The sequence below is a fragment of the Peromyscus californicus genome, unplaced genomic scaffold (genome assembly GCF_007827085.1).
Source record: "Peromyscus californicus insignis strain IS unplaced genomic scaffold, ASM782708v3 Scaffold_2__1_contigs__length_46816999, whole genome shotgun sequence".
NCBI classification, from domain to species: Eukaryota; Metazoa; Chordata; class Mammalia; order Rodentia; family Cricetidae; genus Peromyscus; species Peromyscus californicus.
This window is the reverse complement of record NW_026294540.1, coordinates 33,138,882-33,165,401: the sequence shown is the minus strand read 5'-3', so window position 1 is coordinate 33,165,401 and position 26,520 is coordinate 33,138,882. Positions and strand designations below refer to the sequence as shown.

At 52.2% G+C, this 26,520-nt stretch overlaps 1 protein-coding gene and 1 long non-coding RNA gene across 2 annotated transcripts; one reads left to right on the top strand and one right to left on the bottom strand.

Annotated features, from left to right (window-relative positions):
• The first annotated feature begins 10,258 nt into the window (after positions 1-10,258).
• Positions 10,259-14,917, top strand: LOC128120634 (uncharacterized). Its single transcript, XR_008221915.1, has 4 exons — positions 10,259-11,288; positions 13,757-13,858; positions 14,238-14,337; positions 14,755-14,917. It is a non-coding gene; the product is annotated as an uncharacterized LOC128120634 (long non-coding RNA).
• A 9,060-nt stretch (positions 14,918-23,977) lies between these two features.
• On the bottom strand, positions 23,978-25,748 carry Grifin (galectin-related inter-fiber protein). The gene is made up of 5 exons (XM_052754217.1): positions 25,384-25,748; positions 25,011-25,090; positions 24,768-24,927; positions 24,311-24,477; positions 23,978-24,129 (listed from the first exon to the last, which is right to left on the bottom strand). The coding sequence occupies exons 1-5, from the start codon at positions 25,393-25,395 to the stop codon at positions 24,114-24,116; spliced, it is 435 nt and encodes a 144-aa protein (XP_052610177.1). The 5' UTR covers positions 25,396-25,748; the 3' UTR covers positions 23,978-24,113.
• Between the last annotated feature and the right edge of the window lie 772 nt (positions 25,749-26,520).

Sequence of the window (26,520 nt, the reverse complement as noted above, 5' to 3'; positions counted from 1 at the left end):
AGCCGCCTCTCCAGCCCCAAAGCCCTTTTGTGAAGTGATGCATTTGAGAAGGGTAAGCTGCGATAAATCTTCAGGGCTCCCTGCTGAAATGGAATCAGAGGTAAACTGTTGTCAGGTCAGAGCCTCAGAGCAAAGCTGACTTTCCATCCTATCTGATCCTTTAAGCCAAGTGCAGTCCTGGCTGTCAGATTCACAGCCATTGCCCCAGCCTAGTGATGTAGGCCTGTTATCCCAGCTACTTGGGATACTGAGGCAGGAGGGTCACAAGTTCAAAGCCTGCCTGGGCTACAGAGTAAGTTCTTGCAAGGGCAGCCTGGGCAACTCAGTGAAACTCTATCTCAAAATAAAACATTAAAAGAGGGCTCAGTGGTAAAGCCTGGCTAGAATCCCCCAGTGAGGGGCTGGGGTGTGGCTCAGTGGTAGAACACCTGCCTAGAATCCCCCAGTGAGGGGCTGGGGTGTGGCTCAGTGGGAGAGCACCTGCCTAGAATCCCCCAGTGAGGGGCTGGGGTGTGGCTCAGTGGTAGAGCACCTGCCTAGAATCCCCCAGTGAAAACTTGGATGTGTGGTGTTTAACACACAGGGTCCTGACTATGCTATTGAATTACTATGTTGGTATTTGACAAACTAAGGTTGAAAATGTCCCATTAAGAAAAGGAAATGTGCCGGGAGGTGGTGGTGGCGCACGCCTTTAATCCCAGCACTTGGGAGGCAGAGCCAGGTGAATCTCTGTGAGTTCGAAGCCAGCCTCATCTACAGAGCAAGATCCAGGACAAGCACCAAAACTACACAGAGAAAAACCAAAAAAAGAAAAAAGAAAAGGAAATGTCGTGGAACTTTCTGAGATGGTGTTTGGCAGGCAGGCACTGGTTACTTATCAGTATTATAAAATATTAATAATAATCATTAATATTCATGAGGATCAATGAATATTTATGAGCATCTCCTTTCTCTGCCAAGACCCAGTCAGAGAGACCAAAGCCTTCTTTTGGAGAGTTCATTTCAAACCACCAGGGAGATGGTCGGTTACTTGTACAATGCTGTGGCCAGACATCTGACAGAAACATCTTGAGGAAAGATTTTTATTTTTAAATTACATTTACTTTGTGTGTGTGTGTCCATGTCCATACACACGCGTGCACGCCACAATCCACATGTGGATTCAGAAGCCACCTTGCGGGGGTTGGTTCCTTGCTTCCACCACGTGGGTTCTGGGGATTAACTCACGTTACACCTGGCAGCAAGCTCCTTTACCTGCTGAGCCATCTTGTCAGCCCAGAAGGAGGGATTTCTTTTGGCTCGTAGCTCAGAGTATTTAGTCCATCATGGCAAGAAAGGCATGGTGGAATTCATAGGACGTGGGGCTGGTACTCTTGTCTCCCCCCCTCCCCCCCAGTGGTGGGATGACAGGTGTGATCTGCCATCCCTGTTTGTTTTGTCGCTTTACATGGGCATGGAGATCTGAACTCGGCCTTTCCAGAGCAGTGTAAACATGGGGTGGGGGCGGGGCTCGAGAAGCCATCCAGGTGAAGGAAGCGACTCCTGTTGCTTCCCTTCCACAGCATCTAGACTTTAGTTGGTTTCCTGGAAACTCTGGGTTTTGAAAACTTGGGGCACCGATTGGCAAAGCGTGGCTTTTAAAGTGTCAGGTTCCACGCTGGGCTGCCTTTGAAAACACGCTGAGTCTGAAAGGTTTGTTTGGTGCCAAAGCATGTTTTGGTTCTAACATGTTCCAGAAACTTCTTCCAGAGCCCAGAGCTCCAACATTGATTTAGAGAGGGAGACTGGTGGGTAGACTGGAGGTGGGAAGAGGCATGGTGGCTCCATAGGGTATGTTCAGTGGCAAGGGGCTTGGTCTGCCCTGATTAGTGTGTAACTCTGGGATGGGTATATTTATTTGTGTCTTTAGAAACCTGTTCAGTAAATGAAGGCATTTGTGGCCAAGCCAGATTACATGAGTTCAGTGCTTGGGACCCACATAGTACAAGCAGAGAATCAATTCCTAAAAGCTGTTCCCTGACTTACACACACACACACACACACACACACACACACACACACACATGCACACAGATACCAAAATTAAAAACAAAACAAAAACATCAACCGAACTGTTTCCAGGGGATATTTGTGTGATCACTGCCCCCCCCCATTCCCAAGAAGGATGCTCCTTTATCTGGGGAGCTGCTGTCCCACCCTGGTTCTACTTCATGTGGCCTCAGCCTGAGGCTGGGTTTCCTTGGGCCCTATTAATGCACATTGTTCCCCCAAAAGAATGCTGACCATCTACAGGACCACACAAGCATGGATGACTTGTGTTTGATGGGGACACCAGGGCTTATTGAAAGTTGTTTGAAAATTCCGGACTGAGCCGGAAGGAATCCTGTGGATTTTCGGCAAGTATTCCAGCTGGGAAAATTGAGTGATGACCTACAGAGTCCACACTGTTGCTCTGACCCAAGACGTTCTGAAAACACAGCACCAGGAGCCCCACTCACCACCAGGCATCCAACCAGACTGTACCACCCGATCAGCACAGGCCAGCTTGCTCCCAGGAAGCCCTGGGCTCCATGTCCCAGCCCCACCTTGGGAAGAGCCACGATAGGACAAGGCGGGGCCAAGAGGCTGCACACAGACAGGCTCAGCCTCAGGCCACATGGGTCGGCAGCCCCTGGACGCCGATGGCAGTCAGGAGCTGGTAGAGAGGCCAAGTAGTTGAAAGTGGCCTCACGTGCTGGTGGGGAGGGAGTCGTGGGCCCCGTGATGTTGGCCAGCTTGGTAGAGAGGCTCAGAGCCAGAGGGAGGAGAGAGGAAAACATTAGCTGCTTAGGAAAAACATCTCTAGCCCAGGGAGTGGCCCTGGCATTGACCCGAATCCAGCACAGGGGCACCGCTCCACCCTGGGCAGCAAGCAGGGCTCTTGAAATTGTGGAAGAGACTTCCTGGAGCAGTCCAACACACACACACTGGGGGTGGGGGGTGACTGGGAGGGTGCTCAGGCAGCAGTAAAGGAGACTGGGGGATGCCTGTGTCTGGGTCACCAGCCCCTTTTCTGCTAAGATGCCTGGGGCCCTGCTGTTCTGTCTGTTCCCTGAGGACGGTCATTCCTTGGAACCGTGGACATAATTTCTAACACGCTCCCCAGAGACAGGCCTCTAAGGCATAACCAAAAGAAGGTTCTGGAACAACATCACCCAGTAAGGAAGTGGGGGCCATAATAACTTGTCTTCTCAGTGAGAGGTTGGATGGAGCCCAGGAGTCCACAGAGCAGCTTTGGAGCGGGAGTCTCCGTCGCCCCCTGCTGGTGGGACTTAGGTCCTGCATGAGTGAGCCACCCCTCGCAGTCAGCTGTTGGCATCAGGAGATGGAGTGTTCAGTGCTGGGAAGAGGAAAGAGAAAGCTACACACTCGGCTGGGGAGATGGTTCAGAGTGGGGAAAGCGCTTGCCGCGGCAGCGTGAGGCCTGAGTTCAGATCCCCAGCACCCATGCAAAAGCTGGACATAGAGGGAATGCCTCTATAACCAGCAGATCCAGGACTTGGGGGTCAGCCAGGGAGCTCCAGGTGCAGTGAGAAAGCCTGGATCAAAAAATAAGGTGAGGACCCAGGCACACACCTTTAACCCCAGCACTCGAGAGGCGGAGACAGATGGAGCTCTATGAGTGTGAGGTCAGCTTGGTCTACGTAGTGAGTTCCAGGCCAGCCAGGGTTACAAAGTGAAACCCTGTCTCGATAGATACATACATAGATGGATGGATGGATGGATGGATGGATGGATGGATGGATGGATGGATGGATAGACAGAAATTTAAAAAATAAATAAAAAGAAAAGATGACAGAAAAAGAGGTAGGGTTCGTGAGATGGCACAGTGGCTGAAAACATTTGCTGTCAAGCCTTACAACCTGGGACATAGTCACATAGGCAACTGCACCTGTACACGTGGGTGTGCATGTGTGCGTGTGTGCACATGTGCATGTATGGGATAAAGAGGGATGGGCTTTCCCATGGAGATAGATGTGGGTGTCTGAGGGTGGGTGCACACCCACTACGCCATGCTATTGCTGATGCCCCTGGAGCCCACCTGGCCAGCCCCCCTCCCTCATGTTTCCTTCCAGCCCCCCAGGGGCATCTAAGTTGGCCACATTGACAGCCCAAGACCCCTCACTCTGGGGGACAGAACTTGCCAGCATGATCGAGAGCTAGTCCAGGACCCTCCTTTTTTATTTTATTATTTTAAATGATGTGTAGGTGTGAGGTTGTGTGTGGGTTTGCACATATGAGTGTCGATGCTGGGGGAGGCCCGAAACATCAGATCCCCTGGATCTGGAGTTACAATGTAAAGGTTACAGGTGCGCCATGCCTGGCTTTTTATGTGGGTGCTTGGGGACTTGAACTCAGGTCCTCAAAGCTTGCACAGTAAATACTCTTACCCTTTGAGCCATCTCTGGAGCCACACCTCCCCCACTTTTTGGAGACAAGGTCTCATGTAGCCTAGGCTGGCCTCAAACTCACTGTCTAGCAGAGGATGGCCTTGATCCCCTAATTGTAGGCATGTACCACCATACTTGGTTTATGTAGCACTGGGGCTAGATTCTAAGGTTCCCTGCCTGCTAGGCAGACATTCTAACAACTGAGCTACACCCATGGCCTTTGCTTGAGCTGGACTCCTGTAACAGTCTAGGGAGGGAGGCCCAGAGAAAAGGGATGTCCTGTGCTGGGCCCCTGGATTCATTTGTCTTGTTGTTGTGACTTCCAGGCAGGCAGGGATGAGTCCTGAGCTGGGCTGTGGTACGGATGCACTGTCCCTGAGGATGAGAAGTCCCGCCAGATGGACGCATGGGCTCCAGATGTGTCACGATACAACTGTGTTCTGAGCTGGTTTCTTCTGCACCAGCAATTGACCATGCCTCCCCTTGAGCCTCCACCCCTGCAGATAGGAAGGGAGCCTTAATTCCCACTCAGACACAAGCTCTGCGGTTCTAGCCCAGGCCTTTCTTGGCAGATCCCATCTCTTCTAGGACGTACCCTGGGCTTCTACCTCCCGGTGCCTCCCCAAGACGGTGTCCACAATGTCTTCTGGTCCCCAGCTGGCCTTGCCTGTAAATGCTAGGACACACACACACCTCTACCATCTTCCACTGGTCATGAAGTCTCTTCTCTCAGTTGTCTCTCTTTCCCGCCTCAGTTGGAACCCTTGGCCTCCAGTGCCTCCTCGACCCCACCAGACCTTGGCATTTTTGTGGGTGCTGGGGATTCACACTCAGGTCCTCATGCTTGCAGAGCCAGTGTTCTTACCCTCTGAGCCTTCTCCATACACACACCTGGGGTGTGGTCGGGGACCCTCCACTTGACGTCCACTGTAGTGTCATCCTTTGGCCCTTTGCTGACACTTTGGGGTCCCCCTACAATCTGGAGTTGCCTCATCCTTGCCCCAAGAGGAGGGATCTAGGACCCCCACTGCCACCCCTAGGGAGGACACGGATCTTGGGGACACCTTGCCACAATGAAGCTTGGACCTCAGACATGGACTTCCAACTCTCAGGTCCACAACAGATGTGGACCTCAGATCCCTGCTTCTCTCTCTCCTTGTCACACTCTCTGGGGTCACGACCTGTTGCCAGGCTCACCTTGGTTCCTCAAGAGGGGTCTCATTTGTAGGATGATCCTGGAAGATCAGTGAAAAAAGAGTTGCCCCAAATGCCCTGTGTCACCTCTTGCCTTGTCTGAGGAAGCAGCCAGATGAGTGGCATTGGGTCTCTGTGCCCTGTGTTCCCCTTGGCCAGGCTCCATTGCTGAGTACGTGACAGCCGGGTGGCCCTCCTTGTGGTCCTTCAAAGAGATCTGAGCCACCATTGGATTTTTCTTGGCTTTTCTCATGTTTTGAATTCATTTGTTTATTTAGACAAGGTCTCACCTAGCTCAGGCTTGCCTGTCACTCACCATACAGCTGAGGATAACCCTGAACTCTTGCTCCTCATGAGTGTTGACTTACAGGAATGTGGACCATGCCTGTTTATGCAATGTTGGGGGTGGAACCCAGGACTTCATACATGCCAGGCAAATACTACCAACTGAGCCACACTCCCAGCACCCTCCAGAGTTTTAAGAGTCCAGACATTTCCCATCAAAATCCAGACTGGCAACTCTTTCTGGACTGAAACGGCAAGAGCCATCACTCTGGCGGGGCTGTGCCCTCACCCACTTACTTGCCTCACCTTTTCAAGGCTCCATTCCAGGGTGTTCCCCTTCCCAGATGCCCTGATGCCCTTCCTGATGCCTACAGGAGCAGAGCCTGTCCCAGCTGCAGGCAGCAGCCGGAATTGCTGTGTCTTGTTTTGCTCTATCTTGCATGAATTCATCCAAGTCATGAAATCCCCAGAACTGGCCTCCCATCTCTTAGTGACAGATCCTAGATGCCAGACCAGCAAAGACACATCAATCAGCACAGATATCCTGCCCCCTCGCTGGACAGTTTTAGCTCCTACTCACAAGTGCATGCTGGACTGCTTCTTTTATTGTGGTGGCACAAAGCAAGGGACCTCATGCTTGGGGACCCTCTTGAAGATTCCAGGAGTTGATGGCCCTGCCTCTCAGCTCTGAGGAATGCTGCCACACGTGGATCCTTCTTTGGTGTTCTCACACAGGGCTGGAGTTGGCAAGTGAGGATCATCTGGAATGAGTGTGCTGTCCCCACCTTGCTGCGGTCTGGGAAGGAGGGCACCTGCCATATCCTTCCTTATCTCTGTTGTATAAAAAGGAAGCTGATGCTCAGGTTAAGAGGTGTCATAGCTTCCCCAACCAGTGACTGGGATCTAAGCTTGGGCCAGGGGTCTCATGAAAAGCAGCACAGATAGACAGAATGCAGACTATGAAATTTTCAGGGAAAGCACAAGAGTTTCAAGACATTCCTCCATTTAGCATCCTCTTTGTGTTAGGAAGGGGCAGGGCCAGCTGTTCCCGCCCAGGGTTTGTGGATGGACAAGTGCTTTTGTCCAGTCTTCCCAACAGCTTTTTGTGCCACATGTTTTCTGTTTGTTTTGTTTCTTGTTCGGTGCTGTAGGGTCAAACCCAGGGCCTCCCGCATGCTAGATAGGCCCTCTACCACTGTGCCAAACAGCTCCTCACTGGGGGATTCTAGGCAGATGCTCTACCACTGAGTCACACCCCAGCCCCTCACTGGGGGATTCTAGGCAGGTGCTCTACCACTGAGCCACACCCCAGCCCCTCACTGGGGGATTCTAGGCAGGGGCTCTACCACTGAGCCACACCCCAGCCCCTCACTGGGGGATTCTAGGCAGGTGCTCCACCACTGAGCCACACCCCAGCCCCTCACTGGGGGATTCTAGACAGGGGCTCTATGGCTGAGCTCTATCTCCAGCTTTCTTCTAACTTTTTCTCTTGAGAGAGGGCCTCAGGAATTTGTCTAGTCCAAGTCTGTCTTTGAATTTGTGAGTCTCCTGAGTAGGTAGAATGACAGACCTGTGCCATCATCAAGGCTGGCTGAGCTACATGTCAACCTAACATGTTCTGGTGACCACAAGCAAAAGTTAAAAAAGAAAATTTTTTATTTTATTTTATTTATTTTTTTTTTTTTGGTTTTTCGAGACAGGGTTTCTCTGTGTAGCTTTGCGCCTTTCCTGGAACTCGCTTTGGAGACCAGGCTGGCCTCGAACTCACAGAGATCCGCCTGGCTCTGCCTCCCGAGTGCTGGGATTAAAGGCGTGCGCCACCACCGCCCGGCTAAAAAAGAAAATATTTTAAAAAAAGAAAAATAAACAAAAGTAAAGCTAACCTTGGTTATACATGTGATCTAATCTATCCGAAATTTGTCGTCTAAATTTCTAATTCCTAGAAAACTTACTGTTAGGATATTTTACATCTTGTTTTGATGTTAATTGCATTGTTTATAAAAATATGTTTTCTATTCTGGCTTTAAATTTCTTTTTACAAAACAGTCTCTTTCTATAGCCCACTCTGGCCTGGAACTCATGGCTATCCTCCTGCCTCAACCTCTGAATGCTGGGATGAAAGGCATTTCCCACCACACCTGGTGTGCTCACTCTCTCATTGTTTTACACTTAGTAGTGTGTAAGAGTGGGGTGCTTTTACACTTATTAGTGTGTAAGGGTGGGGTGCTTTTACACTTATTAGTGTGTAGGGGTGGGGGACTTGGACACTTAGTAGTGTGTAGGGGTGGGGTGTTTTTACACTTATTAGTGTGTAGGGGTGGGGGACTTGGACACTTAGTAGTGTGTAGGGGTGGGGTGCTTTTACACTTAGTAGTGTGTAGGGGTGGGGTTGCTATATTGCACTTGTGAAGATCACATGACAATTGTTGGAGTCAGTTCTCTCCGTCCATCATGTGGGCTCCGGAGATGAACTCAGACCTTCAGTTTGGCTGAAACCCAAAGGACCTACACCCATTGGGCCAGCTCATGCCCCCTTCTCCTTTCCCTTCCTCCTTTCTCACTGACCCGCACAGCCTGTGGCCTCAGCTGCCAGATGTTGGTGAAGAAGGAAACCAGGACCTCTCAGGACAGGCTCCTGCTGGGGCAGGTCCAACCTCTTTAAAGTCTAGGTAGTGGGTCCCTGGGAGAGGCCCAGCTGACTGGGCTCCCCTGCTCCACTGGGTCATCCACCAGGGAGCAGCCTTGGTTCAAGAACCGTATCTCCAATACTGTCCAGTAGGGGGCAGCCTCGACTCAGGAATGAGCGCGCGGGGGGGGGGGTCACCATTAAGCTTATCTGCGTGGCTGTCAGGCTGCTTGGCAAACTCCACCCCTGCCAGCCCCGGTCCTGAAACTACCTCCCATGCTCTAAGAGGCAGTTCCTGGTGAGGTGTGGGGTCCCCACAAGCTACACCCCTGGATTCCTAGGCCAAGAGGATCCTCTCAGCAGACCAGGTTCCTGCAGCCAAACTGGGGCCCTTCCATCCTGGCTCTTGACGCTGGCCTGATTGTGTTCCCCCATCCACACAGGCTCCCTGAGGAACACTGTTCCCAGAAGCCCTTGCAGGACTGGACCTAAGCTCACACCACCTCCATCACTTGCTATTGGGGTCACTGTGCAGTGCCCATCTTGAGGACTCCAGGGAGCCTCTGGCTTGACCTCACTCAGATCTTCAAGTCTGCTTGAAAGCTGCTACACTGTAGCTCACGGATGTCCTTTGAGCCTCTCCCTAAGGGTGACTCTGGTCACCCAGGGTGTGTGTGAACACAAAGGAACACACACAGCCCTCTCTGGTGTGACTGGCCTGGCCTCCAGCTTGCCCTCCAGCACAAACTTGTCTACATGAGGTTACAGTGGCCACAAGGACACCAATGTTTCCTCCCACATGTCTCTGCCGGGAACTCTGAACTTGAAATCCCACCTTTTCACCGTGGAACAGCTGCAGAGATCCCCTTTGAAAGTGGAGCCCCTTTGTAAAGCAAAGTCCTTCCGTTAGGGGTCAAAGCCTCCCCCAGTGCCCACTTAACATGCTGTAGAATCTCAGAACTACTGTCCCAGTAGACCCCGAGCTTCCTACTCAGAGACTATCCTGTTTCTGGAATGTTCCATCCCTTTCTTTCCTGAGCCCTCAGCTGGCTCCCAGTCTCCACAGAACTCTCTAGATCCTCCCTGGGGCCCTGAACAGCAACTGTTCTAGAAACTTCCCACCTCTCTGAACCTTACTTAGCATATGCCTCTCCATTATGCCCTAGCTTAAACTCTAACTTTTCCATCTGGGTTCTTTAAAATATTCGTCCATGCTGGGCATAGTGGCACATGCCTTTAATCCTGGCATTCAGGAGGCAGAAGCAGGCAGATCTTTGGGTTCAAGGCTAGCCTAGGCTACAGAGTGAGTTCCAGGACAGCCAAAGATCCACAGAGAAACCCTGTCTTGAAAAAACATCCTGAGCTGGGCGGTGGTGGCACACACCTTTAATCCCAGCACTCTGTGAGTTCGAGGCCAGCCTGGTCTACAGAGCGAGTTCCAGGACAGGCACCAAAGCTACACAGAGAAACCCTGCCTCAAAAAGACAAAACAAAACATGGGTGCTGGTGATGTAGCTCAGTTGGTGGAGCGTTGCCTGGCATGCACCAAGTCCTGGGTTCTACCCCCAGCACCCACATAAACAGGGTGTGATAGTGCACACCTGTGATTCCAGTACTGGGACATAGGAGCAAGCGGACCAGAAATTCATGGAGATCCTTGGCTACATAGCTAACTCAAGACCAGCCTGGGATACATGAGACCCTGGCTCAAAAACAAAAAAAGATAAATCAACAAGAGGGTTGACCAGATGGCTCAGTGGCTAAAGCACTTTTTATGCAAGTCTGAAAACCTGACTTCAATCCCAGGAACCCATGTAAAAATCTTAGAGTACTCAGCTTAGCAGAAACAACCAGAGGGACCTTGCCTCCAAAACAATGTGGAGAGGCTGGAGAGATGGCTCAGTAGTTAAGAGCACGTACTGCTCTTCAAGAGGACCTGAGTTCGACTCCCAGCAATGCATGTCAGGTGGCTCACAACCACTTATACCTATAGCTTCAGGGGATCTGATGCCTTAGGCCTCCTCAAACACCTGCCCTCACACATAACCCCTATACATGTACATACTACACATAATTAAAAAATAAACAAATACAAGTTTTAAGGTGGAAAGAGAAAACCAATTCCTGAAAATTAACGTCTGACCTCCACATGTACAGTGGTGCATGTGTGCACGCCTCCCCCCCTAGCCATGCACATCATATTGATAAAAATTTAAAGATTAGCCAGGCAATGGCACATGCCTTTAATCGCAGGAGGCAGAGGCAGGCAGATCTCAAAACAAAAAACAAAAAAAACAAAAACAAAAAAAACCCAAAAAACAACAACAAACAAACAAGCAAACACTAACTCAAAATTAAAGATTAAAATAAACACAAGAGTCATTGAACTGCCCAGCTAGGAAGTGCAGAGGCAGGTTTGAACCCAGCTCAGAAGAGTTCTCCACTGGCCACCTCTTCCTGGATTCCTCTACCTCACCCTGCTTGGCCCGGAGGCTCTAAGGAAAAACTGCCACCTGCCCAGTCCTGGTGCTAGTGTGAGTCAGCAGATAAATGGGCCACCCTTGCATCCTTCGTGTGAGACCCAGGGCCCACAGATGCAGCCCAGCAGCCTGGCTGCAATTCAGCCAGTGAGGAGAGAGAGGGCCTGGAAGATTCCTCAGGGACCCTTCAGTCCGAGCCACATGGGGCCAGACCCCATAGTGTTCTATGCACAAGACCATGTGGCCCAGGAAGGTCTCCAAGGAGAAGCTGGGGTGAGTTAGGAAGGAGGCAAGAGACCCTCCTGGATGGATGGGGAGGGACTGGGGAGAGTGTCACTCAAATAACAATGAGTGGGGGACGCCCCATGTGGGCCTCCAAAGAAGGGGTGGATGGGCTTTCACGTAGAGCGACCACTGTCCAGTTCCTGCTGGCACTGATGGCTAACACATTTCCTAACCCACCAGCTCACCCTTCTAGGACCACTGGATCCTAGCGCGTGGGAAAGTACTCTATTCCATTCCGTGGCCTGAGACACCACCATGGCTGTGCCAGCCTGGGCTCTGGGGTGCTTGCCACACACTGGCAGGGAAACAATGGCCACCTCTGAGCTGAACGTGGGTGGTAGTATCCATGGTGAGGGGCTGTCCGGGCAGGACTGCCAGCTACCCATCCAGGGTCAGCCAGGCTGTGTCCCAGGGGACAGCTTTGTCTCCTCAGCTGGACCTGGGCCCGTGCTGACAGGCTCTGAATGGCTGGCTGTCAGAATGGCAGAGGGCATGGTGAGGGAAGGGGGCTCTTGGCTGGAGAGAGGCTGGGTGGAGGGAGGGCGCTGAATGGCTTCTAAGGTCCTCAAGTCACAAGCACAGACAGGGGGATCCAGCCCGGGTCACTGACTGTTGGTGGCGAACTCCACCTCCTGACACATCTGTGGTCCTGCTCCTGATTCCGCACCCCCACCCCCAGTACCTCCCATTCTATAAAGACGAGGCCTGGTGTGCTCTCAGAAGGAGGTGGCCCCCATCTCCAAGTTCCGGGATGTTCTAGGCAGTTGGCCAGAGCACAATGGGTCCCCTCCGGGCCTCCCCTGGACTCTTGAGGTCTGGATGCTTCTCCATCCGGCCACTGCCTCTGCCCATTTCCCACTCCCTGCCTGTCCCCCCAAACTGGCAGGAACTCAGCCAGAGCCCAGAGTGACCTACCCTTCCCCAACTGTGTGTCTTTAATGTCCTCTTCAAAATAATATTTGCAAAACCTCTTATAATTCATTTATAAGAAGATAGGTAGATAGAAGATAAGAGGGGCCTGGAGAGACCGCTCAGTAGTTAAGAGCACTGGCTGCTCTTGCAGAGACCTGGGGCCAGTTCTCAGAATCCACATGACTATCTCCCAACCATCTGTAACTCTAGTTCCAGGGGATCTGATGCCCTCTTCTGGCCTCCATGTGCTCACACACAAAAATGTGCTCCGTCTCTCATGCACCACACACACACACACACACACACACACACACACACACACACACACACACACTAAATTTAAAAAGAAAAAAATGAAACTGCTTCTCTAAAATATGTATTTTTTCCAACCAAAGTCACTCAAATGCTTAAGAAGGTTCTGGAGGTTTGCTGTGGTTTAAGTCACAACCTGCCAGGGCCACAGTGTGAGCCTTCCCTATAAGAGGAGGTCCAGACCTGGGGCTTGCTATGGGTTGAATAGGAAAGGACAGTTTTGGGGACAGTTCAGGGCTGTCCCTCCACTATGTGGGTCCCAGGAATCGAACTCAGATCTTCAGAATTGGTGACAAGCTCCTATTCCCACTGAGCCATATCACTGGCCCATCCTCCTCCTCCTCCTCCTCCTCCTCCTCCTCCTCCTCCTCCTCCTCCTCTCCTTCCTTCTCCCTCTCCTTTTTTCCCTCCTCCTCCTCCTTCTTCTTCCTCCTCACCATGTCCATCCCCCATGAAGTACCACCCCACCATGACCCAGAAACAGAAACAGAACTTCAGGAAGTTCTGAAACCATGAGACTCCCCCTCACAAAAAAAAAAAAAAAAAAAAACCTTATTCCAGTAAGCTGATGGTTCTCAGGTTTCTTCTGGAGACAAAACTCTAGCGAACACAGGGCTGGAGTAACCTCATCCCCACCCCCATCACCTGCAGACGCAAGCCTTTCCTACAGTAAAAACACAACTGTGATTCAGAGAGGCCACATGGATGCCACTTCCCTAGAGGTGGACCTGCTTGGACTAACCATAACCAGGGACCTAGCAGGCTACAGGTGTGTGACTGTGGGGACATGTCCCTGAGCAGACATGGGTGACTGGATGGGCATGAGGTTGGTAGACACGTTCTTTCCTGTCCATTGTCTGAGGGACAGTGGTATCCTGGACTTCCTTGAGCAGTATCTATGTGTTCCACAGCTTCCAGGGGAGCAGGGGTGCTGGGTGGGGAAGGGCTGGAGTTGGAACTTTCTGCCCCCCTGATCTCTGCCTGCCAGTCATGGAGGTGAAGAGAGGAGAGGCCTGGAGTCTAACAAAGCAGGGTGATAACCAAGGGAAGCTCTGGAAAGGCCATCACTGTCCCCTGAACATCACTAACACAAAGATAGCGCCCCCCCCCCCCCGCCGCCATATCCCTCCCCTAGGCTCCAACTCCTTTGGCTCCTGTCCCTGTCCAGTCTCTTTCTGTTCCAGACAGGTATGTCGACGCCTCAGTCACACCCAAACTCCTATTCCCAGCAGATCCTGCCTGCTTGCAAGCACTCATGGTCCTCCAGCATCCTGGCTCCTGTCCTTTGGGGTCCTGGCCTGCTCTTCTTCTGTCCTCAAGCCCTGGGGACCTCCGTGAGTAGCTTAAATGGGGCAGGTGGGACTCGGGTCTCTTGGATGCCCTGGTAGAGTGAAGGACCCATCTGGTGCTGAAAAGACAGCTCCGGCCAGCAGGTGTCTGCCCCTGGAGGATGCTTTCCTGGAGGTGACTGGCCTGATAAAATGGGCAAGGGACAGGAAGGACCCAGCAGGGAAGGGAGGGATCTGGGCTCAGCATCCAGATCCACAGGAGACAATGCTCCATCTGACTCCACTGCAGCATGTACCACAGGGAATGTCCTCTCATACATAGCCCCAGGCCTCCCCACAAACTCCAGATTTGTAGAGGTACTTGTCACCCCATTTCCCAGAGGGGACAGACTCCAAGGTTGATTTTTCTATCTCCCCCATGTAGGAACACTTGCTGCTTGCCTCCTGGGCACCCCTCTGTATCCACAAGCAAGAAGACGCATACCCACACGTGGACCTTGGCATCTCTGCTTCTCCAGGTGCAGGTGTGCATGCACATGTGTTCACATACACATAGAAACCAGAACTTCAGTTGCTATTTTGTGGGTCACTCACCACCTTTGTTTTGAGTTCCTTGGCCTGGAACTCACCAAAAAGGCTAATCTAACTAGGCAGCGAGTGCCAAGGATTGGCCTCTCTCTCTCTCCATCCCACCAATACTGGGATGGGAAATGTGCGTCACCATATCCAACTTTTCACCTGGGTTTTAGGGGCCCAGACTTAGGTCTTCATGCTTACATGTCAAGTGTTTTACTCATGTACTGTGGCATGTGTGGAGGTCAGAGGTTGCTTCTTCCACCATGTGGGTTCTGGGGATCAAACTCAGGTCATCAGACTTAGTGGCAAGTGCCTTCAACTAATAAAATATTTTCAAATGATTTGTTTCTTTACTATGCATATAGTGTTCTGCCTGCAGGCCAGAAGAGGGCGCCAGATCTCATCATAGATGACTGTGAACCACCATGTGGTTGCCAGGAATTGAACTCAGGACCTCTGGAAGAGCAGCCAGTGCTCATAATCTCTGAGCCATCTCTCCAAAACCTAAATAAAATATTTTTAAAGTGACATTGTGGATTCTATTCTTTTTTGTTTTTTTGAAACAGGGTTTCTCTGTAGTTTTGGTAGCTGTCCTGGATCTCACTCTGTATTCCAGACGGGCCTCGAACTCACACAGATCCGCCTGCCTCTGCCTCCTGAGTGCTGAGATTAAAGGTGTGTGCCACCACCCCCCAACGTGGATTCTATTCTTAATGTCACAGACTGTTCCAATGTTCCCAGGGATACCACAGATGTCCTTGAGCTCTGGATTTCAGAATTCAATCTCAGATCCCAATTGTACCAAAGTTATCCCAATCTACCGTGTGCTTTTTAAAATGTAAATTTTTTATTTGTGTGTGTGTGTGTGTGTGTGTGTGTGTGTGTGTGTGTGTGCCTGTCATATGTGTTCAGGGGCCTGCAGAAGCCAAAGGAGAGCGTCAGACCCCTTGGAGCTGGGGTTACAGGCAGCAACGAGTAGCTGGATGTTGGGTCTGGGAACAGAACTCAGGTCCTCGCAAGAGCAGCAAGTGTTCTTAACTCCTGAGCCATCTCTCCAGCTATGCTGAGTGCTGTCATGGTGGTAAAATAGAGCAGAAAGGACAGGTGTGGTGGTGCACGCCTTTAATCCCAGCACTCGAGAGGCAGAGGCAGGGGGATCTCCGAGTTCGAGGCCAGCCTGGTCTACAGAGCTAGCTAGGACAGCTGGGGCTACACAGAGAAACCCTGTCTCAAAAAACCAAAACCAAAACCAAAACCAACCAAACAGAATCCTCCTGACTCAGCCTCCCAAAGCTAGGACTTCAGTCATATGCCTAGCATCCGCTGTATACCTGACTTCCAAATACTTTCCGCATCAGAGGGACTGCCTCTTCAGGCTCCTGCTAGAATCCTTGACCCACCCATGTTTTAAATTGAGTTCAACTTCTCATGTTTCTTGTATTGCCTGGACTTTGGGGGTCCTATTCATGAAATCATTGTCAAATTCTAATGCCCTCCACCCCACTTTTTTTCCCCTGAGAGTTTAATAGTTTTAGCCTCTACATCAAGGGCTGTGATGGCGCTTGCATTAATTTCTGCCTACAGAGTAAGGCAAGAGTCCAGCCTGTGCCCTGTCTGGGGCTGACCTGTTGTCACAGCATTCCTTGTTAATCTGTCTGAGCCTCGTTTCTTTCTCTGGCATGGGAAGCAGAGTGGCTCCCCTCATCTCCAATCTGTCATCCTCTTTGGTCCGTTCTAGTCTGTGGACTTCAGAACCGTTAAGCCACATACCCCTGTGGGAAACAACCTCCCGAGCCTGGTGTTGGTACATGGTTAGATCCCTCCCCGGTCTTACAGTCTTTGGACAAAATAGTGTTCCAAACTGCTTAGATCAGCCCCTTTCTCCCTCCCTGTTCATGAATGATGTCACACGTTTGTAATTCAATTAGTACCCCTTGTGCAGGCCACATTCCATTCCGGCTCCCCTGGCTTCCTGGCTAATGTTTTAAAAATTTGCATACAGTGAAGGTGCCTCTTTGTACTGTGGAGTTCAATGGTTTTGGCAACTGTCCTGAGCACAGCTTCCGGCCACAGAGCCGCAGAGGAGCCACTGAGGCTCCTTGTCATCCACTGTCCCTCCCTCCTGGAACCCTGGCAACTGTTGTTCTAATGACTATATTTATTTTATTTTCTTCAATTTTTTGAGACAGTTTTATGTAGGTGGAGCTGGCCTTGAACTTCCTGTATAGTCAAGGCTCACTTTGAACTGTGTGTGGAGATTACATGCTGTACCATGTCCCCTTATTGGTGGATTCTAGGCAGGTGCTCTACCATTGAGCCACACCCCAGCCCCTCACTGGGGGATTCTAGGCAGGTGCTCCACCACTGAGCCTCACCCCAGCCCCTCACTGGGGGATTCTAGTCAGGTGTTCTACCACTGAGCCACACCCCAGGCCCTCACTGGGGGATTCTAGGCAGGTGCTCTACCACTGAGTCACACCTTGCAGAGGTGGCTTATGTATCGATCCTCTTTTCATGGGCATTGTGCTTGTGAGTTTCTCTGTCCCTTCTGCGGGACATACTTGTGTGGGCCTCTGAACACATATCCTGCATGCTCGGAGGACTAGCAGTACCCACCCACTGGTTCAGAGTCACACCCCTCCCCCAACAGGAGCTATGCAGGGGGCTTACCCCGGTGTTGAGGTTTCCCACAAGAGACCTTTTTCTGCTCTTGCAATGCAACAGAGTCTGCCCCAGCTCCAGCAGCCCCAGCAGGCTACATGACCTGTCCTGAGATGTTACCTTTTTTTTTTTTCTTTAAGATAAGGTCTCATGTAGCCCAGGCTGGGCTTGAACTCCCTATATAGCTGAAGATGACCTTAAGCTTCTGGTCCTCTTCCTTATGCCTCAAAAGTGCTTAGGTTACAGCATGCAGTGACATCTGGATTGTATGGATTGTGCACTGCCTCTGTATAGAAGGTAACCAGAGAATGGTTATGTATAAGTCTGCTTTCTGTTGCTGTGGTAACACCAACCAAAAGCACCTTGGGAGAGGAATGGGTTTGTTCGGCTTGCAGGTCCTGATCACACACACTCCATCACTGAGGGGAGTCAGGGCAGGAACTTAAGGCAGGGACCTGGAGGCAGGAACTGAATCAGAGCCCCTGGAGGAATGCTGCTGACTGGCTTGCTCAGCTACCTTTCTCATACTTCCCAGGACTGCCTGTTTGGGCGTAACACTACCCATAGTGGACTGAGCCCTCCCTCATCAATCATTCGGTCCAGAAAATGGTCCAGAGATATGTCCAACAGGCCAATCAGATGGAGGCAATTCCTCAGCAGAAGGTCCCTCTTCTGTTTGTATCACGTTGACAAAAACTAATAGCTACGAGATATAATCCGTGAGTTGGGAAGAGGAGCAGACAAATGGGTCTAGTGACTCTGGGTCCGTCTTCAAGGCACTTGAACAGGGCAGGGGCAGGGGTGAGGTGTGCATATCTAAGCAGCCCGGGTCAAGGTGAAGTCTGGTTGGTCATCGTCTTGGCCCAGGCTCTGCAAAATGAGGACTAGAGAAGTCCTCAATGCTCTGGGGCAGTGGTTCTCAACCTTCCTAATGCTTCACTATTTAATACAGCTCCTCATGCTGTGGTGACCCCCGACCACACAATTATTTTTGTTGCTACTTCATAACTGTAATTTTGCTACTGTTGTGAATTGTAATGTAAATATTTTTTGGAGATGGAGGGTTGTCGAAGGGGTCATTGACCCACATGTTGAGAACCTCTAGAGCCACAGTGGTTCTCTGGGGGTGATCACAATGTGAGGCTCCAGGGCGCAGCCTCACCATCACAGTGCCCATTTGGGTGGCGTCTTGTCCCCTCAGGCTCCTGTTGCTTCGAGGTGGTTTCGTTCCCTATTTATTGATCAGTCCTGCTGTAATAAGCACAGGCCAGAGCTGGGGATGAATGCTCAAGGGGCAACTGGTGAAATATCTGGGTTCTTGAGCTGGTGAGATGGCTCAGCAGGTAAGGGCGCTTGCAGCCAAACTTAATGGCCTGAGAGATCCATCCCCGGCATCCACAAGGTGGAGGGAAAGGACCGCTCCTGCCAATTGTCCTCTGACCTCCAGGCACGCACTGCGCCTGCGTCCTCCTCACCTCACTACTAAATAAATAGGTAGATAAATAGAAGGAAAAGAGATCTGTCCAGATTCTTGTGACCAAGGACAATAAACTGCACCAAGGACACATAGTTAGAAATAGAAATAAAGAGTTTATTGAGAAGCCAGGTGTGGTGGCACATTCCTTTAATCCCAACACTCGGGAGGCAGAGGCAGGAGGATCTCCGTGAGCTTGAGGCCAGCCTGGTCTACAGAGTGAGTTCCAGGACAGCCAGGGATACACAGTGAGACTCTGTCTCAAAAAAAAAAAAAAAAAGAGCCGGGCGGTGGTGGCGCACGCCTTTAATCCCAGCACTCGGGAGGCAGAGCCAGGCGGATCTCTGTGAGTTCGAGGCCAGCCTGGAGTACCAAGTGAGTTCCAGGAAAGGCGCAAAGCTACACAGAGAAACCCTGTCTCGAAAAACCAAAAAAAAAAAAAAAAAAAAGAGAGAGAGAGGGATGAGAAAGAGAGAGAGAGAGAGAGAGAGAAACCCTGAGAATGAGAGTGGGCTACTGAGCTGAGCGAAAAGCCCTGAAAATCCTGGGTCCCCAGGTACATTGATAGGATGTTCACACTGCATCTGCCATTTTTATTATTTTACATCTCCAGTGGGCTCTTCCTATGCATGTTCTATATGATGAAGGTAAGGTGGGAAAGGATCTCCAGTCTTTCTTTGGCAACCAACTTCCTTTATGTTAATCTTATTTTTTTCTTTATCTTTTTTAATTTTTTTTTGACAGGGTCTCACTATGTAGCTCTGGCTGTTCTGAAACTCACTATATAGACAAGGCTGACCTCAAACTCATAGAGATCTGCCTGCCTCTTCTGCCTCCCAAAGGCATGCACCACTACACTCAGCATCAATATTAAATTTTACTTATTTATTGTATGTGCCTGAGGGGCTTGTTCCATGATGTGTGTATGGAGGTCAGAGGACAATCTGTGAGGATTGGTTCTCTCTTTCTACCATGTGGGACCCTGAGATCGAACTCAAGTCATTAGGTTTGGCGGCAATACCTTTAGCTGGTGAGCCATCTCCCCAGTGCTACATGTCTGACTGATATACCTTTCCCCAGTCCCTATACACCTGCCATGCTGGAATCCAAGGCAACCAGAGAGGAAGGTTAGGAAGGCCACAGTATGGCACTGACCTGGGCCAGAGCTCTGGTCTTCCGTCACCCTAGGCAGAGAACGCCATGCTGGGGGCTGCACTGTGGTCCTCCGTCACATTCCCACAGTGCCTATGTGGTCCTATTAAAATGAAGGCTTAGGGCTGGAGAGATGGCTCAGCGGTTAAGAGCACTGGCTGTTCTTCCAGAGGTCCTGAGTTCAATTCCCAGCAACCACATGGTGGCTCACAACCATCTGTAATGAGATCTGGTGCCCTCTTCTGGCCTGCAGGCGTACACGCAGGCAGAACATTGTATACATAATTAATAAATAAATCTTTAAAAAAAAAAAAAAAAAAAAAAAAAAAAATGAAGGCTTAACCCAGGCTCCACACGTAGCTGTAAGCAGAGGTCCAGTTACTATAGAGCCTGAAACAGGAACTCTAGGTCCTGGTGGGCTCTGGGGACCTCAGGCCCAAAAGGGTGCAGCTGTTCTAACCTCTGGCTGCCCAGTGGGGTGGAGGCAGATGCTGCATGTGGTCTGTGTCCACTTGCTGGGCACTGTCTATGCCCTTCCTTGCAGTGTTGTTTTGTTTATTTGTTTGTTTTGGTTTTTCGGGACAGGGTTTCTCTGTGTAGCCCTGGCTGTCCTCACACTGTAGACCAGTCTGGCCTCAAACTCCCAGAGATCCTCCTGCCTCTGCCTCCTGAATACTGGGATGAAAGGCGTGGGCCACCAACACTGGCTGGAGGAGCATCTTTGAAACTGGAGGTAGAGGGTGAGGCAGGCCCCAGCCTTCACACTCCCTCTGGTCAGCCTGTTACTCACAGGCCTGAGTGTTTGAGGAAGGGGCTGGAATGCGGGGGTGGGGGGTGGGGGGCAGGGGACGACAGAATGCTCTATCCTGAGTCTCTGAAAGGCTGCGATGATGTTGGAAAGCCGGCCAGGCTGAAAGACACAAAGGCCAGTGCAGAGAATGACTGGTGCTAAGGTCCTGGGGCCCAGCTGGGGTCAGTGTCTTCTGGGGGGGAAAGGGTGCCATCCTGGAAAGAGAGGAGGCCAGAGCTGCAGAGCCGCAGGGGGAAGGCACTGTGTGTGTGTGTGTGTGTGTGTGTGTGTGTGTGTGTGTGTGTGTGTGCGCGCGCGCGCGCGCGCGCGTATTCACAATAGATGCTTCTAGAGTCCTGTGGCCCTTGGACAGGAGAGGACTCTAGCTTGTTCAAGGCTTAATGATTTCCTTCAGGAAAGTGTTTAGTTTATTCACTTTTCCATTCAACAAGCATTCCCAGAGTTCAGTGGGGTTGGGCTGCCGCTGGAGTTAACCCTGGTCTCTAACCCGTAGACAAGAGTGGCACTTAGAGAAAACCTAGGCTGTGAGAACTGGATGGAGTCCAAGGAAGGCTTCCTGGAGGAGGTGTCATCCCAGCCAAGGAGACAAGTTACTCAGCTGACCTTGCTGCAGTGCTGGATCCATGCTGTGCACTGAGGACAGTGGGAACCATAGTGGATGTGATAGCAAGGGCATGCAGCAGGGTGCTCTGGGACCCCAGCTCCCTGCACTCCGTTCCAAAGATGGAGAGACTCAGGGGCCTTTCTCCCTTGTAGCAGGATTTACCCTCACATAATCTTCCATGCACAACTGCCTTTAACTGAGAGCCAGGGTGGAGGCAAAGAGAAGAGTATGCATGCGTGTGCATAGGTGTGTGTGCATGGATGTGTTTGTGTATGTACACATGGGAAGTGCACGTGCATATGGGTGTTCTCCCACAGATGAGTGCACTCACACAGCTTCACTGAGCAAAGATGTGTGTGAGTGTGCACGCAGGTATATGTATCGGCTCTGGGTTTCTTTGCTAGCCCACTCACTTCTGAGAAACCTTCGGATCTGTTGCTGAGTCTTTGGGGACCCTGTGGACCCGTGGCCAGGCTGTCCCCAGTCAGATACAAACCTGGCACCTTCCGGGCTTTTCCCACCCTTGCACTGTGTAATGCTGATGAAGAGACAGCGCTTTACACTGTGGGGAAACTGAGGCTCGGCGACACTGAGCAAGCAGCCAGCTCGGGTCTTGAGGTGAGGGCCTGGGACTGCAAGCAGGCACACCCGCCTTGGGGCACTCCGATCCTCAGCATCCAGGCAGCCCAAGGGGCTGACTACCTGGCCCCTAGAGGAGCTAGCCCCTTCCGCCCTTTGCACACTCTACCAAAGCCAAAGACTGCCCCAGAAAGACACATTGTGGACAGCCCCCAGCCCCTTGTGACTGACACAAAGACCAGAACTCCAAAGAGGAGGCAGGAAGGGGCCCCAGGCCAGCTGGGCCAGGACACGGACTAGGGAAGTGAGTGGAGACAGGAAGCTGCACAGCTGGAGTCTGGGCCGCCATTGTCCCACCTGGGGGTCGGCGCCAGCCGCAGCTCGCCAAAGCCTGCCCAGCTGTGGACCCAGGTGCCTCCCTAGCTCCTGCTGGCTTCCTGCTCCCAGCCTTAGTTTCCCCAATATAAGCCTTAGGGGGTACTTCAGTGCAGCTGCCCCCTCAGCACTGTTTAAGCTTCTCGGCACCCTGTGGGTCTTGGCCTCTGCCACCTTACTTTGACGGAGGTCCAGGGTTTCCTGTAGAGTGAAGCAGGGCTCAGGCTCAACCTGGGCTACCATCCCAAAGTCCAGGGCTTCACCCCCTGCTGCCTGCCTGGGTCAGCACTGACCAACTGCTCTTGACATGAGCTCTCCTGAAAAGGTCACATTCCCACCCAATGTCCTCGGGGACTGTGATTAGGTCCTGGGGCAGAGCTGGGCTCAGTGTGTTCCCAGGTGGAAAGGAAGTGTAGACAGATGGGTAGGTAGGTATATAGACAGACAGACGGACAGACAAGTCAATAGACAAGCATAAAATAGACTATAGATTGTAGGCAGTGGCGCACGCCCTTAATCCCAGCACTCACTTGGGACGCAGAGGCAGACAGATCTCTTGATTTGAGACCAGCCTGGTCTACACAGGGGAACTCTGGCTGGAAACACCTCCCTCACACTCCCAAAAAAGTAGAATGTAGATTGGAAGATGACAGATATAGACAGTAGATGTAGGTGATAAGTAACAGGTAATAAATACATGATAGAAAGACATGATAAATTATAGATCGCTGATAAGATTTACAAATGATAGATGATACTTAGAGAGATAACAGATGGATAGATGACTGACAGACAGACAATTAGAAAGAACAAAGAAAAATAATAGGCTGGGAGTGAATCAATGGTTAAGAGCACTTGCTCTGCAAGTGTGAAGACCTGAGTTCAAATCCCAGCATCAACGTAAAAAGCTGGCCTTGGCTGTACATGCCTGAAACCCCAGCACTGCAGGACAGAGATGGATGGACCTCCAAAGCTCGCAGGCCAGGCAGCCTAGCCAAACAGCAAGCTTCCAGTTCAGTGAGAGACCCTTTCTCAGAGCAGTAAGGCAGAACTGGTAGAGATAGACACCGGTCCCACTCTGGCCTCTTTATACACATACTCAGGTGTGTGCACCTACACATGTGCCACACACTCATGTATGTATGGATGTATATACATACGTATAGCTATATGTATAATAGACAATTGGGTAGATAGATAATAATTAGATAGACAGGTAAGAGATGAGTGGAGACCAATGTCATTCTGCATCTTAACATTAATACACATTGTGGAAGCTACCGGGACTCCTGTCATAGTGAACCCCTGCAGTCCCCTTGCCTGTCCCTGGGAGCTCTTGACCCTCAGGCCGGAGGGGGCTTTCCTCCAGGGTAGCCTGGAAGGAGGATTTGTGGAAGGTGCAGAGCTGGGAGCTGTAGGCTGGTTCCTGTCTGTGGCCCTCGGGGTCCTCCTTCCTTCCCTCCCACTCGGCTGCCCCGTGCCTGGCTGTCACACACACACAGAAGGCTACAGGGACAGGAGCACGTCTCCCTTCCAGGTGGGATGAGCGGAAACAGGAAGGACTCCAACGGGAAGCAGGGGGAGGAGGAAGCTTCCAGGAAGCCTGGGGCCTCTGAAGTGGTGTCTTAGGCTGGGCCAGACAGAGCCCTATGCCAACTCTCCCAACTTGGGTTCAAGACCCTATCCAGAGTCTCCTTTCTACCCTGGGACGGAACCTGGAGGGACCTGGTGGCCATGTTCCACCCCATGACAGAGTGTCCTTTGAAGTCCAACCCCAGACTCCAGGGTCTTAGGGACAAGGGGAGGGACTGGGCAGTGCCTGAGGGGACATTAGTCTCCGGAATTGCCCTAGCAAGCACATTTGTGGCTATCACAGCCCCGCACCTCGTCCCCACCTCCACAGTGTCCCCACCTCCATAGCAGCCAATACTGTAACCTGCTCATATTTTATTGAAGGTAAAGCTGGGGGTTCACACCGCGCCTCAGCTCCCCTGCAGCCATAGGGTACAGCTCCAGGTGGCAGAGGAGACAAGATGGCCAAGGCTGGCACTTGGAGGCTGTGGTCCACTCAGTAGCCCCCATCCCTGCAAGAATGCAAGGTTACGATCTTAACTCCACTCGCTCTGACCAGATGTGGACTACTGGGGGTGAGAGTGGGGGACAGATATGCAAGGCCAAGAGAGGGCAGCATGCTATGGCCATCCAGGGTGCAGACGAATAGGAGGTCCCTGATGAGGTGCATGGGGGGGCAGGGGGACACATTACCCCCAGCTCAGGCTCCGCTTGGCTAGCTCCACCTGTGCCAGCCGATGGTCGCTGAGCACCCGCACTCTGGTGATGGTGGCCAGGGGTCGGTGACGGTGTGAGAACTGGAGCACCTTGTGTTCCTGGGCGTAAATGTGGAAGTGTTCTGCGTCTGCACTCACCTCCATCTGTGGGGGAGGAGAGCAGGGGTGATCCCAGCTACTTGGCAAAGCACAATATGGCCTACCTAACCTTGAGTTCCCAGCTGGGGACCCCTCTTTTCTCAAAGACAGGGAGATTGGCAGCCAGAGAGAGAAGCATCCCAGCGAACAAGTAGGGAAACTGAGGAAAGGGAGGCCACCCAGGCCCAGCAGGGAGGCCATTGCACCAATCCATGTAAATATCCACTATAGTCCCCTTCTCCATTGGCCTTGGGTACCCCATCCCCTCATCTGCTTCCTCCCACAAGCCCCATCACCTCAAAGGGCTCTCCCAGGGTCAGCGGGAACACACTGGACACCTCCTCCTGTCCCCAGCGTCCCCCCTGGAAGGTGTTGCCCACCACCGTGGCACTGGAGAACCGGGGTTTGACGTGGAAAGCGATGTCTCCCGTGTCAGTTAAGAAGTTGATCTCAAACCTGTGGGTGAGGGGTGTGCTCAGGGTCAGGAGTGTGGCTGGAGGGTTCCGACCATGGACCCAGGAAGGGAAGGAGGCTCTTACTTGTCCTCTCCAGCATCTGCATGCCCCTGTACTGTCAGGCTCCAGCCCGGGGCCAGGCCCCCTGCACAGAAGGCTTCAAACTGAAGGGAAAACACAGGGAATAGAGCCCCATAGGGCTGCAGCCTCCTACCTCCCCTCCAAGTGTACTGTTTCTTCAGGGAGACTCACTCCCACCCAGCCCAAGGCCTCCACCTTGTTGCCGCTCTGGGTGGGGTAATCCAGAAACCTGACCCCCATAACCCCTCTCTTTGGGGTCTGAAGAGAAGACATCGATGTCCCTCAGCTCTATAGTGGGGAGCAGATGACCTGCTAGATGCCCCCACTCTTCCTTCTCCAGCATATGAAAGCGCCCATGGCAGCGGATCTTACCCACCTGCAACGCCATTGCCCTCAGCCACTGGGGAGGGCGAGGCAGCTGGGGATATAGCAGAGCCTGCTGGGGCGGGGCGCAGGAGCCCCACCTCCAGGGCCTTGTCTGGGTCACATGGACCTCTCCCCCCTCAGACTACCCCTGCTGGAGAGGGGGCTGGGAACACGGTTTAGGAGCAGATCTCTTTCCCTGGGTTCATTCTCGGCAGGGTCACCGGTCGGTCCTCTCAACAAGCTTCCTCAGGTCCACCTGGCTCTGCCACTGTGACTTTTCAGGGTCTTGCACACATCTGGGGACACACCTCCCATCTTTGTAGGAAGGGTATGACCAAGCCCCACCCCATGTACCAGAGCCCCAAACTGGCCCATCTGTCTCAAAGGGTGAGGGAGGCAAGCCCTCATATGCAACCCTGGCTGGCCTTATGGGGGTCTGTCAGACCATCCATCCACTGTCCACCACACTGGGAGTGTGTTCCTCCTCCTGTCCCCCCACCCTCGGGGCTGCCCTGTGCAGTGGCTCAGTGGCCTCAAGGGGATGAATGGAGGATTAGGCTGGGCTCTGCTCAGCACATTCCAGTCCCCAGTCTACAGATGGGGAGGTCCTTTCCCACACCCCCATGCGCCTCCTGGCCGGCTGCCTCTTAGGCTGAGCCAATAAGAGGGGTCTGCTGAGGCCCTCGAGGCCACCTCAAGGACAGAGGAGAGAAGCCCAAGTCTGTGGGGGCGGCTGTGGGGGCCTCTGGGACTCTCCAAGGAGGGAAGTTGGGCCAGAGTGTAGTTAGGCTGGGGGCCCAGAGCCTTGGAACTACTGCCTGCAGATGAGGGGTTGATGATCTCTGTCCCTTCCCTCCTGTCCCCAGGGGGTTTTTCTATCACCATTCTCCTCTTCAGGCCCTGGCAGGGCTTAGCCTCTGGCCTGCTTTGCCTCTTCCAAGGTGCCGCTGCATGGACACACTCTGGCAGGGAGTGATGGGTACCAAGGTCAGGCGGGACACAGAAACGCCTCACTGGCGGAGTGACCTAGTATTTCTCTGCACCAGGGAAGGGGCAGGGTTGGCTGTTCCTGCAGGGGGCAGCCAAAGGCAACAGAGGCTCCATGGGGTGAGCCTGCTGGGCTTGCCCAATCTACTTCCCCACACTA

What these genes read in the sequence shown, in the direction of transcription:
- Grifin (XM_052754217.1), bottom strand. An exon ending in GCAGATGCTGGAGAGGACAA is followed by an intron (nt 24,928 to 25,010) that starts GTAAGAGCCTCC and finishes CCTCACCCACAG; the next exon opens with GTTTGAGATCAACTTCTTAA. An exon ending in CCCTGGGAGAGCCCTTTGAG is followed by an intron (nt 24,478 to 24,767) that starts GTGATGGGGCTT and finishes CCTCCCCCACAG; the next exon opens with ATGGAGGTGAGTGCAGACGC.